The sequence below is a fragment of the Rhinolophus sinicus genome, linkage group LG01, assembly GCF_036562045.2.
Source record: "Rhinolophus sinicus isolate RSC01 linkage group LG01, ASM3656204v1, whole genome shotgun sequence".
Classification (NCBI taxonomy): domain Eukaryota; kingdom Metazoa; phylum Chordata; class Mammalia; order Chiroptera; family Rhinolophidae; genus Rhinolophus; species Rhinolophus sinicus.
The window spans coordinates 69330664-69348149 of NC_133751.1; the positions used below are offsets into that span (position 1 = coordinate 69330664).

General features: G+C 32.7%; 1 protein-coding gene across 1 annotated transcript in view; it reads left to right on the forward strand.

The window, feature by feature from the left end:
- The window catches only part of ATG3 (autophagy related 3), a 28153-nt gene that overhangs the window by 1007 nt on the left and 9660 nt on the right, over positions 1-17486 (forward strand). Inside the window, exons 2-7 of the mRNA XM_019734833.2 lie at positions 2163-2204; positions 5907-5956; positions 8662-8732; positions 10064-10171; positions 14296-14345; positions 16738-16819. Coding sequence (XP_019590392.1) covers positions 2163-2204; positions 5907-5956; positions 8662-8732; positions 10064-10171; positions 14296-14345; positions 16738-16819 — 403 coding nt within the window. The remainder of the gene's footprint in view (positions 1-2162; positions 2205-5906; positions 5957-8661; positions 8733-10063; positions 10172-14295; positions 14346-16737; positions 16820-17486) is intronic.

Sequence of the window (17486 nt, forward strand, 5' to 3'; positions counted from 1 at the left end):
GCAGAGGAACTGAGGTGAAATTTGCAGCATGATTAGTACCTTTGAACCCAACTAACAGGCAAAACCTCCCTTTCCCATTTTTTTTTTTTAAATAGCTGAAACTAGTTGTTAATCTTGGACTTAGGTGATATATAAAAAAAAACAATGGCAATAATGCAGCATTTTTTTTAAGTAGAAATTGTGACACGTTAGTATAGCAGTGACTGATGAGCTTATTTTCAAAGAAATTTCTAAAAGTGCATTAAAGTTTTTATTTTACAGTTTTTTTAGAGTAAGTTTTTTGTTATTGTAACTTTTTCCTTTCTGAAAAGCAAGCAATGATATAGTAAATGAAAAGCAAGTTCTTGTTTACTGGGTGTTTTGTTTTTTAACTTTCAATTAAAATTTTACAAATCTTAGTGCAGGGATGAAATATCCTTAGAAATGTCGGTCCTCTTTATTCAAGAAGTTATTCTGGTATGGTATAAAGAATAGTGGACAGTTTTACTTTGCTCCCTTTCCATGACAAAGAGAAATGTTAGTTCCGTACATTTTATATTTATTTCTAAGACTGATTTTAAAATGAAATCTTGTTGGTCCAACTTTTAAACAAGTCATGAAAGTTTATAAATGAGAATTTCAACTCTTGCTATGCTTCTATTTGTTTACTGTGAAAACCATCTTAAGATTATTCAGTCAACTTTGAAAATAATTTTGACATTTGAATCAAATGATTCTTTTGCATATTATGTTTTCAGAAAACTGTCTGCCTAGGTATATAGCATTTTAATAATACATGGTTGTTACAACTTTTTAATTTCAGGGAAAGAGCAAGAGAAAAAGACCTCCCAAATTAAATATAAAACTGCTATTTTATTGGCCAATTGTATTTTATTGAATTTATAACATAGAATTTTGTCTTGAGAAATCATTTTACTTGTTCACTAAACTGACAAGGAAGCGTTAGCTTGTCAGTATGTATTTTTAGTAATAAGGAAAACAGAATTGATGACCCTGTCTTTACCCCTCCCTATGCAAACTGTTGTTCATAGAGAGAATCCTTATAGTTTCCTACCAGACAAGGGAAGGCAAGGAGGAAAAAACCAAATCCCTGGGAAAGAAATAATGACTTCTCCCAGCAAATAAAAATTAAGAAAAATCATGATTTGGAAGACATAGGTCCAGTAAAAGCCAAAGTCTTTATAATAATATTTAAGTCTTTACTTGATTGGTAGCGGTCCCTATCTCATCTACTGCTCTATCCCTTGCTCACTTTTGCTTAAGCTAGTCTGACCTATTTGTTATTCCATCAGGCACTCTCTTGTTTCAGGTTTTTGCATTTGCCCTTCCCTCTGCATGAAATGCTCTTCCCCCAGACAGCTTGTGGTCGGATCCTACCTTAAGGTCTCTGCTCAATAGTCACCTATCAGTGGAGTCTTTGTTCTCTTACCATCCTATTTTAAATAGCCATCTCCCTCCACCCCTGACCAGTTTTCTCTCTGCTTCATTTTTCTTCATGGTATTCATTACTATTTGGCTTTTCTCCCTCCACTAGGGTTTAAAGTTCTTATGAGGACAAAGATGAGTTTGCTCTATTTTATTCACTCCTACGTTCACATTAACTCACATAGTGCCTGGCACATAGTAGTTATTCAGTAAATATTTGTTGAATGAATAATGTTGATAAATGAATCTTTGCATTTTTTTCAGACTCTACCACAATCTTAGATACAACTTAAAAATTCAGAAAAATTTGGTAAATGTCATCTTTGCTTTGGAGAAGGGAATATTTTATTAGTATCATGGTGGAGATGAGAATAATAGGAAAGGATCAAATGATTTATGACTTCCAGATTTGTTTTCTAATATTACTCAATTTAAATGAGGTGGCTGAATTGTTAGATGTCTAAACAAGTTTAAGACATTTTTACTGTTCTGTAAAATAAAGATATTTGTTATTTCACAAAATCATTGTATTATAGTTACTTTCATGTCAGTTTCCTCCATTAGACTTATATATTCCTTGAGGTCAGGTACCATAATGTATTATTTATTTATTTATTTATTTATTTTTTAATGTGGTCTATTGCCTAGAAGGGTGCCAGGCAAATAGTTTCCCACAAACATTTTAAAATTGAAAGTGAAACATAGTATAATATTGTTATTCTTTTTGCTCTCTTTAGGAATCAAAGTTTAAGGAAACAGGTGTTATCACCCCAGAAGAGGTAAGTGTTGAAGATATTCTGAAGCTATTATGTTTTACAATTGTATTAAACTAGGTGGCTTTTTTGCTTTGTAAGAAAAAAACCTTTAGTCTTGATTTGAGTAAAAGTAGATTCTGTTGACCATATTAGCAATTTTATAGGGATTTCTTCGTACTTCCCATAGAGGCGAAATTGTAACTTCCCTCTCAGTTTGACACTTCTCATATTTCTCTGTAGTTCCTCTTTATTAGAATAAAGTGAGGGTATTAGGGGAAATGGAAAAGGTTCCTATGGTCGCTTATCCTTTACTCATATTTGTGTTTTATGTATATATACATATATATATATATATATATATATAGAGAGAGAGAGAGAGAGAGAGAGAGAGAGAGAGAGCTGTGCGGTAGGCTCTGGTGTTTGTTGTGTCTTGCCTTTGTCTCACCAAACCTGAGTTTTCATGGCTTTCTATTTGGAAACTTTAGCTCACTGCTTGGATATTAAGTTTTCTCTCAGTCTTTAGGTTAATTATTTTATTTATACATACTGAACACTGATATTTTTTCCTCACCATTCTTTCACTTTTTATACCAACCAAGTAATGTTGAATCTGCTTAATGCAGAAATTAATGGCTATTTTATAGGCCAGTTGAGTTTTATTGAACTTGTAATGTAGAATTATGTTTTAAGGAATAATTTTTCTCACCAAATCTTGCTTACCAAATCTATATAATTAAAGTGTTCTCTTTCCTTTAGGTAGTTTATTTTATTCTTCATGGAGAAATAAATACTGGTCTAAAAATCCTTTTAGAGTCCAGTTTTGTGAATAGTTATGGTTGCATCAGATTTACTATTTTGTAGTCTTAATAAATTACAACAAATTTATTAAGCTTCAAATTTATTTTTAACTGTCATTAAAAGTACCACTCATTGGCTATAGAGAATCTTACTCATTGTTTTGAGAGAAACATTTTGAAGTGAATCTTGTTTTATGATCTGACTATTGCTGTAAATTCCAAGACCTCAGTGCAGAGAATGAACTGATCTTTTTCAGTTTTCCATTGTCATGGAATCTCTTCAGTCCCAAGTCATTGTGAGTTCTAAGAATGGTGTGCTGAAGTGGTCTTTTGTCTTAAATTGTCTTTATTTTTAGTGAAGACACACGGTGGTATGCAAAGAACCTAGGAGACCTTCCTTCTAGACCTATTTCTCTAATTTCTTCTATTCGGACTTGGGCAAATCAGCTTTCTTAAACTTTCTAAGCACAGGCCTCATTTTTTCTCATTTATAAAATGAGGGGTTTTGGCTAGATATTCTCTGAAGGACCCATTCTACCTTAGGCATCATGAGTTTAATACCTTGAATGCCAACTAAAACTAAGTTTTGATCTTAAAGGTCTTAATGTTTTATGTCAAACAAAGGTGTAATACAGGCTCTAAAGGTAAGTATCTGAAATCAAGAGCAGGGATGAAAGTATGCTGCTCCTTTTGGGCTCTTTGGCTTTATCTCCTCTACATGAACATGAATAATTAGTAAGTAGATGGAGTTAGAGATCCATATCTGTGGTCATTAGATAGAATTTAGAAGTGAACTGTTTTAAAACGGCTACTAATCCTAGAATGAATAAATGTTACACTTAATTGTATCATGAAGTAGTTAATGAATTTTCCTCTTTTTAAAAAAGATACAAGGCATAACTAGCCCAGCTGGGTCCCAACCACATAATGCTGGATTGGGATAGAGCACAATTACAGGATTGAGTTAGAGTAGAATGAGTCTAGAGGAGGAAAATGAGAAGACATAACTTGCTTTCAAGAAACACTATACTGAGTTTTTTTTTGTTTTCTCTTGCTGTTTCTAGGCTTCTGGCTGTCAGCCTCCAGCTATCCTTTTGTTTTCAATGAGAGGTGTGGAAGTACTGTGTTTAAACTGAGGGGCAGGCCTTATCTAATACAGTCTTGTCTGACTAAAAATATTTCAATGTACAACATGTGTATGACTTGATCCAATACTAGTAATAGAGGGTAGCTTGAGGAATAAAGTTGCTCACCAAAATATTAATACTGGTTGTATCTTGTTGGAGCTATTCAGTATTATATAGTATTTAACCAATAAGAAAAGCGACTGCAAAAAATATTGAGAACTTAGAAATTTGAGTCTTTGTCTTACATTTTATTTCACTTGAACATATGAACCACGTAATAATTGCGATTGCCAGTGAGGGCAAATATACACATGTATTAATTATCAGTGCAATTCTGTGTTCTTTTATAGTTTTCCTTCTAGTGTTTTTGTGTTGTTGTTTTTTTTAATAGATGCCACCAGAGGGAGTTACCTTACAATAAAATATTAGAGCCTTGTGACCTCAAGCAATAACATTAAAGAATTTTAAAATTTTTCTTTGTTTTGCTTGCATTTTGTTAAATTAGTACTCATTTGATGGTGATGAATTAGTTCCTGATAACCACAGAGATAAAGGTAGCATTTGGTTGCAGTGACCCAAAATGCTTAAAACCTGGGGCAGAGAGTATTTCATTTGGGTTTTTGTCTTTATCTAACCAGTTTAAATAATACAAAGATTCTTTGAAATAAAAGAACAGAAACATTTGTAAAGATGAAATAAATTAATAGAAACATTTGTTGTTGGGAATACACTGATAAAACATTTCGTTAATGTATTCTTTTAAAAGTTACTCAGAATTCTTATTTTATAGTCTTAACTCTCTCAAATGAAAATAGAGTATTATATATTAGATGTACTTTTCTCAGAAAGACTTTAGAAAATTAAAGACATAATTTTTGCTGTGTAATAAACTCGTGAGCAATACATGATATTAATTTAGAGCTGTAGTGAGATAGATGTAATTGGGAAAGTATGTGCGCATATTGCTTGAGTTGGGACACTGCAGTTATGCTTAACAGACTTTCATTTCCTGCTCTTAAAAATAAGCAGGATTTTTGTCTTGTAGTAAAATCAGTTCATGTTCATGTATAATGGGAATTCTCAAAAGATTAAACTTTTTCTTTCTGAGTCTCTTTTTTGACTTCTCAAAAACAAAAACTTGTGCAATGTTTAATTTGCCCAGAAAGTCCAAGGTTTGCTAGAGGATTCAATGTCTTAATTCTCTTGATGTTTTCTGATTCGGTCCAAAAGCTTCTAACTTTTTTTCCCATTGTTTGGCACTACATTTCTCATTCTTGTTAATATTCCTTGAGAGTATGAAAATGTTTTCAAAATTAGCTGTTACCTAAATTTAAAAAAAAAGGAAGAAATGTGATGTAATTCCTACATCATAGACATGAATCTATTTAGTAATTTTTTCAAAGATCTTCACTGAGTTTTCAGCTACTAGCAAGAATCTCTAGATTTTATCTGTCCATAAAATGATTTTTGAAGTTTTAAGTCCTGTGGTGTCAACTTTATTGAGTCTTGTAGTGTATGCCTTTGGTATTATTTAATCCAATGATAAAAGTTGAATTAAAAAGTAACACTCAATGTTTTTTTCTTCCAAAATTAATTGGAATTTTTATGATGCTAAAAATTTTGCAGTTTTAATAATAATAAAAAATCTTCAAGCTGTTAGAGCAGATTTGGTTCTATTTAAATTGATTATTGGATATCATGGAAACATGGGATGATCACTTTGATATTTTGCCACCTTACATTCTGATGTTCAATTTTTCTTTTTCCCTTTTTTTTTCATGCTCTTTCTAAATCCTGAGTAGTTTGTGGCAGCTGGAGATCACTTAGTCCACCACTGTCCAACATGGCAATGGTAAGTAATCTTGAGGGAAGAGGAGAAAATTAGTAAAAGACATGACTTCATCATTATGGCAGCTTGCAAAATATGTTAGGGCATGAAAATCAGAATAACCAGTCTACCCCTCTTCTAGTAGATTTTTTATTAAACAGTTCCCCTGGTGATACTCAAAGTAAAGGAAAAAAAATTAAGCGTATAGCTATTTTATTTTGCTCTTAGCACAAAAGATGGACATTTTTGAGATAAATGCCTTTGCTTCCTTTACTAGTATTACCTTTACAGTTCTTAGGTCTGATCTTGTTGTGGATCTTAAAAAAGAATGTTCAAGAGTTTATAAATATGATCAGCTCATTTTTTTTAATTAAAAAGTATTGAATAATTTTCATGACATTAATAAATGTAGCGATTTTGCTCAGTCTTATGTTCTTTAATCATTAGACCTATTAAAGTTCAGAAGTATACTCCCTTTTTAGGAATTAACTCTAAAGTTTAAAAGGTTATGATATTGATTAAGGTCTTCATTGGAAATTGCTGGTAATAAACTTTAATAATGTTTTATTTTCTTTATTAACTTTTAATTATAAAAGTAATTTAAGCAGGTTAGCTGATCTCATAACATATTTTAAATATTCCAAATAACAACAGAATGTTTTAAAAGCAAATGCAGTTTCATTATTTTCAACTACTTTTTGTAAACCCATCTGACAGTTGCTGAAAAAGTGATCCTAATACTGGCAGAATTCTTTAAATTAGGCTAGCATTGTTGTTTAGATAAGTTGTTCAACTTGTTAATGTCCTTTCTTCCTTCTCCCCTCAATGACACTTTTTACATTATAATTGAAAGCCACAGTTTTGATTTGGGAGAAGGGGTTCTAGAATTAACAAGGTTCTAATTCATAATATTTTCTTTAATATCTAAAGAGCTCAAGTAACTAAACTGTTTTAAACTAGACTTGGAGCTCTCTTTCATCAGTGGCCTATTCTCTTCCCCTTAATTTTTATGTTTAACACATATCTAAAATGGTTGTTACTGCTTATTATCAATTGTTGCTTATCTTTTAGAGCATTGTTTCTTATGTACCAAGGCCAAAATGTCAGGTTTATTTATTTTTATGTCCTTGTCTTTACTATATGCATTCTGTTCCATATTTAAAATTGAGTTAATATGATAGAAACTCTCTAATTTAGTAAGAGTGGTTGATTCCCCCCCCAATCCTAAATTGTAAGTTAAAACTATATTTAACTAGGTTTTGATCTATATTTTAAGTCAAATAGGTATGCAAAATTTAAAATAATCTTCATCTTGGAAGCATAACTAATTTAGGATTTTCTTCAATATGATACACATTTTCTTTATTCAGATTTCTTTGTCATAGTCCTAAATTGTCTAGTTTGAACATGTGGTATATGTTATTGTTATAGGGATTTTATATATGGACAGGATCTTTTAGCAGGTGGTAGTTTATAGTTCGACTTTATGAATTGTGGTTGAAACAATTTCATTGTAATTTAGAACTCAGTTATACCCCACTCCAATGTCCACACTTCTGGCTGAACTCCTGGGGCCAAAGGAACAATTCATTTTAAATCAGTGCTTGAAACATGATTTCCATGCTATACTTTCATGTCTATAGGAGCCATGACCTTTACTGTATCTTCTACTCTCAAAACTTCAGGCATTGCCATGACATTGTTGAATTGGACACTTAGGAAAGGTCCAAGGAAGCCTAGAAGGCTACCAAATGATATTCAGGCATTTCTTGGCTTTATTTTGTGTTCAAATAGATTGTTTGAATTTTAGACTAAAGATTTAGAAGGCAGCAGAACTCCAAATTTATGCTCATGTGTTTGTGACAGGCATCATATGCCCCCCAGCTCTGGCCAGTTCCAGTAGGTGACCCACAGAAGAATCTCTGAGCAAATTCGTAATAAGGTATTCCAGAGTAACTCGGAAAACTCAGAACTGTTGTAGGTGACTGTGACCCACGGAGGGAGTGGTGTTTAAGAGCAGGAGCCCTGGAGTTACTTAGCTTGATCCTGGCTCTTCCACCTGCTGGTTTTGTGACCATGGACAATCTTTAAGCTCTTGTTTACTTACCTATAAAATGGGGATATTAATGTTACCCACCTCTTGGGGTTCTGACGATTAAATAACAACAATGCACGTTAGAGTTCTAAGTCCTATACTTATTATGCACTCAATAAAAGTTCTTTGTTTGTTTTCAGTTATTCTCAATGTTATCATCTTGTGATTCAAAGCATCTTTTATCTCTTAGTTCCAATTTTAGTAGAGTGGTAGGAACAGAGATCTTGCCAACCACCTACTTTGTTATGTCATGCAGCTATTTTTCTGCCTCTTCTTGGTCTCAAGATGAGCAGTACTTTAAGATTAAAAATCTGAATAAGATTATACTCACTAAGGAACAGCATTTTCTTGTTGTTTAGAGATAAATATAATAGTTGCCCTGTATTCTATATTTTTTGTCTAATATTTAATTCAAATTTATTTGTCTGCATCTTAGTACATTTCACATATAATATTGCTATGTTCTTTGATGCCCTGACATGTATCACTTAATGACATCCTTCCCAGACTAATTTTAAAACCTTTTCCTCAGGATGTGGATTGTGTAGTTTTTGAGATTTACATGTGGTATCTTTGTTCTGTCTTTGCCTTTTAAAATATTTTTTATGTTTTGGTGCTTTCATTCTTTTTAAAGGGCAACAGGGGAAGAATTGAAAGTGAAGGCATACCTGCCAACAGGCAAACAATTTTTGGTCACCAAAAATGGTAAGAATTACGTTACATATACTAGTAAGTTTTGTACAGTGATATGTATGGTTTTTTTTTTAAAAAAAAAAACCTTAGCACTTACTGATGTTAATTTGTGCTTAAAGCTGTACTTAGAGCTGCTCTCAGACAGAAATTTAGAAATTTAATGAAGCTCTGGGTTTTCTATTGCTAAGGTATTTATTTTTCCTTATTTGATTTTTATCTCTTTTTTTTTTTCTGTTCACCAAAAAAGTCTAGTTTTAAGATAGGGAGGAAAAAGGTCCTAAGCAGAGTTGGCCTACTTCTATTTGTACTTTTTTAAAATTGACTTCATAATCATAATCCTTTTAACTATTTGATTCTGATCTTCTTTAGATTTAAAGTTTTCATGGAAAATGAAATTGATGCTACCTTTGACATCTAAAAGCTCAAAGTTCAAGATGTTATTATCCATAATGTCATTGAAAGATTGCCTATAGGTACAAAAAATGTTTTTGAAACAGCATCTTATTTATGAAGTTATTTTGAAAACAACATCAAAATATACATTGATTTCTGTTCTAATTTATCCATTATAAGAAAGGGAAAATATGTAGAAAATATCAGTTTCTTCTCTCCTATGGCATGTTTTTTTAATTAGGATTGATCATTTATATCCTGTTTGTTTTAAAAACATCAGGAGATTCATAGTAATTTTTTGACCCTACATCATAATGTTTTTACCTTATAATCTGTTCAATTTTAGGATTGTATGAATAATAATACCTGTTAACTAACGCATTTACTATATGAAAAGCTTGAAACCAATATTGTATGCCAGTAAAATTTAATAGGTTAGTGAATTTTACACTGATTTTTCCATTATGAATAGCTGGAACTTAAATATAAATTATGAAATTTATATTGAAAGTTAACTTTAGCATTGCAAACTGGAGGTCACCTTTACCACCTCTGAGAGTGACAGGTGGTGCCTCCACGTTCTGAGAGTAAAGCCATTAAATAAGATATTATTCATTACCCTCAAGTTAAACAATGTCATCTCTGACTTCAGCTCGCTGTTTTCACAGACAGACCATCAGGGTAAAGAATTCATAGAACACTCCCAGTAGAGCCTTTCTACTTGTGTTCTGACAAAGCTATTTAGAGAAAGATAAATGTGTTCAAATAATTGTGTGTCTCTGGGCTGAATGTTACCCTTTAATCGTTTTTCATTAGAAGAGAACTATAATATTCACTTAATATTTTGGTGGTAGAAATATTATATTTTATGGTATAAGCTTTCTCTTTTTTCTAATGGATTTATAGGAAGCAGATTATGTCTACTCACTGTATTTGCCATTTTTATATAGTGCCATGCTATAAGCGGTGCAAGCAGATGGAATATTCAGATGAATTGGAAGCTATCATTGAAGAAGATGATGGTGATGGAGGATGGGTAGATACTTACCATAACACTGGTAAGAGGAGAATAGAATGACATATATTTGGTTTAAATTGTTTTAAACTCCTTTACAATATTTTATTAACAGCCTTGATTTAAAAAACAAAACACAACAAAACAAAAAAGAATATACATAAGGCACAGTAGAGTTTTACCAGAAAAGAAAGAAGATAAATTAGAAAAAATGCTCTTTGGAGTATATCAGATTGCTGTAGTACTGCTATAGCAATCTGATATAGCAGATTGCTACTATAACAATCTTTAGTAGCAATTTGAAAATATCTATATTATTTTCTTTATTTCCACAGAAAGAAAGCCAATTAGAAATACTGAGTATGCAGACTACTTTGCTTTGAATCCCTTATTGACATATCATTCCATTGCTGGATGATTATCTTTAGGACAGGAACCATACTCTACTCATATTCATTTTACTCAGAGACCTGATTGAAAGGTATTAAATAATAATTTTTTAAATCACTATTAAGACAGTGTTAAGGACTCTCAGGTCTGTGAAGGTAGAGGTTCATTGTTGAAACCCCCAATATCTATCATAGTATCTGACATAGAAGTTGTTCAACAAATTTTTGTTAGAGGATTTGGCTACATTTAAGCCTTTCATAAGTATATGTTTGCATTAGTTGTTTAGAACTCTGAGTATGATTTTTTTTTTATTCCATGTCCTAAAAACCTAAGGCCACTGTATTTATATTAATTATGTAAATGCATATTATTATATACTGCTCTAGCCAACTACCATTTATGATTTAGTTTTAATCAAGAAAATATGTTCTGAGTTTAAATCTAGGATATTGAAAATAAATTTTCTCCCTCTAAGCCTTAGAGAGTAGGTGGTATATCAAAAGTAGTAATAGAGCAGGGTTTCTCAACTTCAGCACCATTAACGTTTTGGCCTGGGTAATTCTTTGTCATAGCATTTCCTGCACAATGCAGAATGTTTAGCAATATCCCTGGGCCCTACCCACTAGATGCCAGTAGCGTTCTTCCAGTTGTGACAACCAGAAATGCTTACAGGCATTGCCATATATTCCATGAAGGGCAAAACTATTGCCCTTTTTGAGACCCACTGCAATAGACAAAGGCGCTAAGTAATCTACCCAGGAAAATGTACCTTGTTATATCAGTTTCTCTTCTACACTGAAGAAAGGACACTGCCATCTGTTTCTTTATGGTGATAATAGGCACAGATTCAGAACTTGAGCTCCTTGATATGAAACTCACTTGTTTCTTAATGAGTTGAGTGTTGTTATGTCAAGGCCTAAAGAAAATAGCAGATTGATCAACTTTTTAAGCTAATTTCAAAAATCATCCTCTTTTCTTCCACCAAGTAGTGCTGTTAGACTTCTTTATTTTTGATCATTTCCAGAATCATTCAGCTATTCTGCTTTAGTTTTCCTATGACGGGAAGTATGGGCAGCACATCTGTAGGAAATAGTCTGTTCACTGACTAGAGTCATGTTTATAGCACTATGTTTCTGATGTCAAGTTAATGAGTTACTCTGTCGCTGAGTTGTATTTTCTCCCATAATCACTATCCCCAAATCCAGGTGCATGTTTACAAAGTCATTCATTACAGAGATAAATAGGTATCAGTAGGACTGGATGGACAAAAATCTATTAAAGAAATTCAACAACTAAAAAGAATGGTTGGGGGCCCGCCCAGTGGCTCAGGCGGTTGGAGCTCCGTGTTCCTGACTCCGAGGGCTGCTGGTTCGATTCCCGCGTGGGCCGGTGGGCTCTCGACCACAAGGTTGCCAGTTCGGTTCCTCGAGTCCCGCAAGGGATGGTGGGCAGCACCCCCTGCAACTAAGATTGAACATGGCACCTTGAGCTGAGCTGCCGCTGAACTCCCGGATGGGTCAGTTGGTTGGAGCGCATCCTCTCAACCACAAAGTTGCCAGTTCGATTCCTGACTCCTGCAAGGGATGGTGGGCTGTGCCCTCTGCAACTAGAAAAATGGCAACTTGACCTGGAGCTAGGCTGTGCCCTCCACAACTGAAACTGAAGGGATGGCGGCTTGGGGCTGAACAGCACCCTCCACGGCTGGGATTGAACGGATAACAACTTGACTTGGAAAGAGAGGGCCTGAAAGTGCACACTGTTCCCCAGTAAGGTCCTGTTCCCCTTCCCCAATAAAATCTTTAAAAAAAAAAAAAAGAATGGTTGCCCTGCTGATAGGGAACAAGTAACATTTTCATATATGCAGTTAATTTGATACACATAATAAATTCTAGCTGATGTTTATGAGAGATACCCTTAGAACTTAGCTTTAAACTATATCCTGATTTGATTAAAGCAGTGCTTCCACTGACTCACAAAGTCAGGTGCCTGGTTCCTTGTTAACTCAGTTCCTTTTGCTTCATCTCTCCTTCACTCTTTTCAGGTTTCTTTGATTTCTCTTAGCCCTTGTATTAGTCATGGTTCTTCAGAGAAACAGAATCAACAAAATGTGAATGTAAATAGTGGTAATAGACTAGATATAGATACAGGTACAAATAGATAAATATAGATGTAGATATAGATATATGTATACATAAATTGAGGAATTGGCTTATGTAATTGTGGGAGCTTTCAACTCTGAAATTTATAGGACAGACTGGCCAGGAGGCTGAAAACCCAGGTAAGGGTTCATTGCTTCAGCTATAGTGTAAAGGCAGTCTAGAGGCAGAATTTCTTCTTCCTGAGGATCTCAAGTCTTTTTCTCTTAAGCCCTCCAAGTATTGGATGAGGCCTACCCACATTGAGGAGGGTAATCTGTTTTACTCAAAGTCTATTGATTGAAATGTTAAAACATCTAAAAAGATAACCTGCACAGCTATATCTAGATTGTGTTTGACCAAATAGCTGGATACAATAGCCTAGCCAAGTTGATGTAAACTTAGCCATCACACTTGAAAGTATTACCCTTGTTACAATCATTTGAGCTTCCCCCCCCCCCCCCCCAGTATGCCCTACTTTTAGGAGAGTTTGGTTTAATGGGATACTTCTACGTTATATTTAGACAAATTGAAGAGGTTTGTTTTCTTTGTTTCTGTGTACTAGATTCAGTGTTTGGTTTTGTACTGCCAATTCATTATGTTAAGATTTGGGTTTTACTGTTATGAAATAATCATGCCTATTATGGAGCAATTTCTAGAAATACTATGAAGTAAAAGCTTTATGCTAGAGCTGTTAATTGTGGCATTTTCCATTTGTGAAAGTGAGTCATTCTTTGGTTTTGATTATTGAACATGTATATCAAGGTTTTAGAAGATTAGCAAAGGAGCAAAGCATATTTTGTATGTAGGATTTTTTTCTTTAGTATTTCTATCCTTGTTGAACTTTCTAATTGAGAACACTGACATATATTTTGAAATAGAAATATTATTTAGCTGACTTGTGGTGCTGCTATATGCGTAATGCCCCCTTCCTTGAGACAAGTAGGTTCCAAGGTAGTTGCTTAAACAGGTGTAGTGGACAGAGCATTGAACCAAAAGTCAGAACATGTGCTTTTGAATCCCAGTTTCTCATGTAACTAACTGGCTGTGAGACTCAAGCAAGTTATTTTACTTCTCTGGAGACTTTATTTCTTCATAGGGAGAAATTACTACCCTAACTACTTCACTGGATAGTGTTTGTAAGGATTATATAAAGATGTGGAAACAGTAAAATAGAAACTTGTGTATATGTGATAGGACACCTCTGGGTGTCCTAGATTTCTGAAGCAAATGGCATATTAATATAACTAATACCTTGTTGAGAAAAATTCAATGTACGTTTAAATAAAATGTAAATATGAATCCTGTAGTCTCTTAATCTGTTCATTTCTGAGAATGAATATGTATTTTGACAGAGACTCACACAAGGAAAGTAAATAAAGGAAAGTAAATGAGGAATGATAGAGTAGGATAATTCGTGGTAAAATATTGTTATGCTTTTTGATTATTTTTTTTAATTTGAGATGTCTTTTGGATTATTTATTCCTATTAGAGTTCATTTGTAAAAATGCTGCTAACACTGCCTCTTCATTTCAGAGCAGTTTTGAGAATTCAGATAATTTTAAGTGTTTTTATATTGCTTGAATAAGGAAGATGTGTACAGTTTAATTTAAGCTATTCTTTTCTGCACAATTTTAAACAGGCATTGGAGGAATAACCGAAGCAGTTAAGGAGATTACATTGGAAAGCAAGGTACTGGTTAATTAGATATATTTCTAAATTCAATCACCTAGTTATTTGCATATATATATATAAATATTGCTCATCTCATTCTTATTCAAACTCTGGTTATTTATTATCAAGCTCCTTTAAATTCTAGCTTTTATTTCCCTCATTTTTCTATATCAACATACCAACACTCTACCAGTGCTTCTCTTCTTTTCCTTAATCTGCTGTATGGTTAAGAAAAAACGTTTTTTTGAGATTTTAACTGGTAAAAACTACTAATTTTTACTAATTGGGAAGGCTTCTAGGCTAGTTTAAAAGAAATGGCTTTTTATTTTTAAGTATAAGTACCAAATGTTCTGTAAGTGGAGGTTTTTAAAGTGGTTTATCTACTTGCTGATTAGTAGATGGTAACGATAGTTTAAATGTTGTAGTTTAAACATTCTCTTAAGCAAGTTACTCGTTACCGCTGTAGTTTTTTTAATTTACTGCTAATGTGAGGGGCATTTTTTGTTTGTTTTTGAAAATTTAAAGGTAAACTTTAGCATCATGATATTTTGAATCATGAGTGGAAGCTAAATCACTTAGGTTTTATTATTGTACAATTTATTTGTGGGGGAAGGTAAAATACATAAATGGGTGGAATTTTTCTGCTTGAAAGTTTTCAGTTAATGCATACTTCTAATATTAGCTTTTGATTTCTAAAAAAAGAACGATTACAATTGTCTTCAGAATTGTATATAATTGTTTGACATGATATGAAAAAATAATACAAAATGGATTTACCCTTACCTTTTCTTAATTATTAGGTTGGTGCAAAAGTAATTGCAGTTTAAAAGGTTAAAAAAAATTGGAAAAAACGCAGTTACTTTTGCACCAACCTAATATTTTGTTAACAGTCAAGTCTCTTAAAGAATAGAGTATTTAGATAGAATAATTGTATTCCTTTTGTCCTTGTAAAACATTTAACCACAACTTAACTAGTTTAAGATATCCTTTATGTGTTTTTGTCATTTGGATCTTTTGGGATTTGTAACTGAGACTTAACAGAAAGTATTAGAAACTAAAGCAAATTTTATTTTTTTTTCAGTGTACAATTTTATGCTTGCTAGAAATTCACTTTAATGCTTGATAGGGCGCAGTTCATTGGCCTGAGAATTTATCCTTTTGAAATTTTTTTTGGAGAGTTTGAATGACTAAGGAGAAATTGTGCAAATGGCTTTGTTACTTCAGAAGATATTGTTTACTCCAGCCATTAGTGTATATGCTTCAGATTTGGGGAATAATAAATGGCAGAGTAGTTTGGATAGCATTGTTCTGATAGGTTTATGGGAATTATTTCAAGAATTTTCAATAAATGCAATAGTGGTTAATATGGTGCTTAGTATCCCACTTAACGTCCTTATGTCCTAATAAAGGATGAATACTTAGAATAACTTGTAACTAGAATATATCTTTCCTGTCATTTCCTATTTAAAATAGAATTTACATTATTTTTTATAATTTACTGCTTAGAATGCTTGCCATCTAGACCCAAGTATTAATCTTTGTTGTTGATTTCTACTGTATTCTATATCAAGTATGAACATCCAACATGATTAAAATTTTGCTTAATGATCAGTTTTTCAGATATTGGCTTATCTAACAATTACCCAGATACTGATGATCTTTCCTCTGTGGTTACATATTTTTGGTGTAATAATGACACATATGATCTCAAGTTTCTAGTGGTAAATAAAATCATCCCTAATTAAAATTATTGATTAGGTGAAACTCAGTGTGCAATTTTTTGACTCTCACTACATTGACTTCAGATTATTAGAATATTTTGTGAAAATAATAAATGTTTATTAGGCTTGTCTTTGGTTAGCATTATTCTTTTATTCTAGTGCTAATATAATTAAGAAATTGAACTGAAATCTTATGTGTTACAATAATTGTAATGGCTTAATTCAGCCAGGATATTGTTAACAAATTAGAATATAATAGTGTTTGACTTATAACAATAAATTTAACATGTGAGTATATTGTGATTTATAAATGTATACATTTTTTTGTCCTTTAAATTATATGTGCAAGTTAACATAACTTTGAACTGATTTTCTAATACTAATGAATTGATTAGCTAAAAATGTTGTTTTATTGGAAGTACAACTGGCAACTATTTCTAAATGGTTAGTTTAGATGACTCTTGGTGCTTCTATGATGCCTTTTATATTTTTCAGTCACAGCACTGAGCACATCACTTTTAATGATTGTTTTATGAGTTTGTCATTTCACTGGACTACGAGTTTCTTAAAAATAACTGTCTTGTCACTTATTTTCACAGTGGTTAGTTAGCACTGTGCTGGTATGTGGGTGCTCAGTATTTGAACTAATGAACATATTTAAGTGACTTTAAATATAATTCATTTCAAAGGACAGTATAAAACTCCAAGATTGTTCAGCATTATGTGAGGAGGAGGAAGAAGAAGATGAAGGAGAAGCTGCAGATATGGAAGGTATTTGTGTTCCAGATTTGCTTTAATCGCACTCAAATATTTGACTTTGGAATATTTGTAATTCATGTGGATTAAGAATTCTCTCCCATTCAGTTCTAAATTTTAACATGTAACAGCCTAGAGAGGATTTTGTTGAGTGTAAATTTAATCAGTGCAGAACTTATTTTGATCTTGGACTCTTCTACTTTACTTAGAGCGTAGCCTTGACATCATTATTTTTACTGGGATAAATATTAGTCATAAATCTTGAATACTGGGTACAGCTGTAAGATACAGATTCTTAAGCTAACTCTTAAACTGCTTCAGAGCCATGCAATGTTTGCTCATGCATTATGTATTTTTTCTTTTTGATAACATCTTACTACAAAAACCTTCTGATAGTGATTTTTAATGGGGCCTTTTGAACTACACAGAATCCCCTCATTGTTACCTAAGGTTCTGAAATGCCTTCCTAGTCTTGCTAGCTGAGAATCACTGCATTCATGGAGCATTGTCATAGGAGATTGAAAATCACTGTACTAATAGAACAGAGTAATGTAGGTCTAAAAGTATATGGCTATTCAAAGCTTCATATTCCATTAGTGTGATAATCTGTAATGCACGTGAAACCTCAGATATTTAAAAATAGAGGAAAAAATTGCTACACCAGGGCAACCTCTCTGTTAAT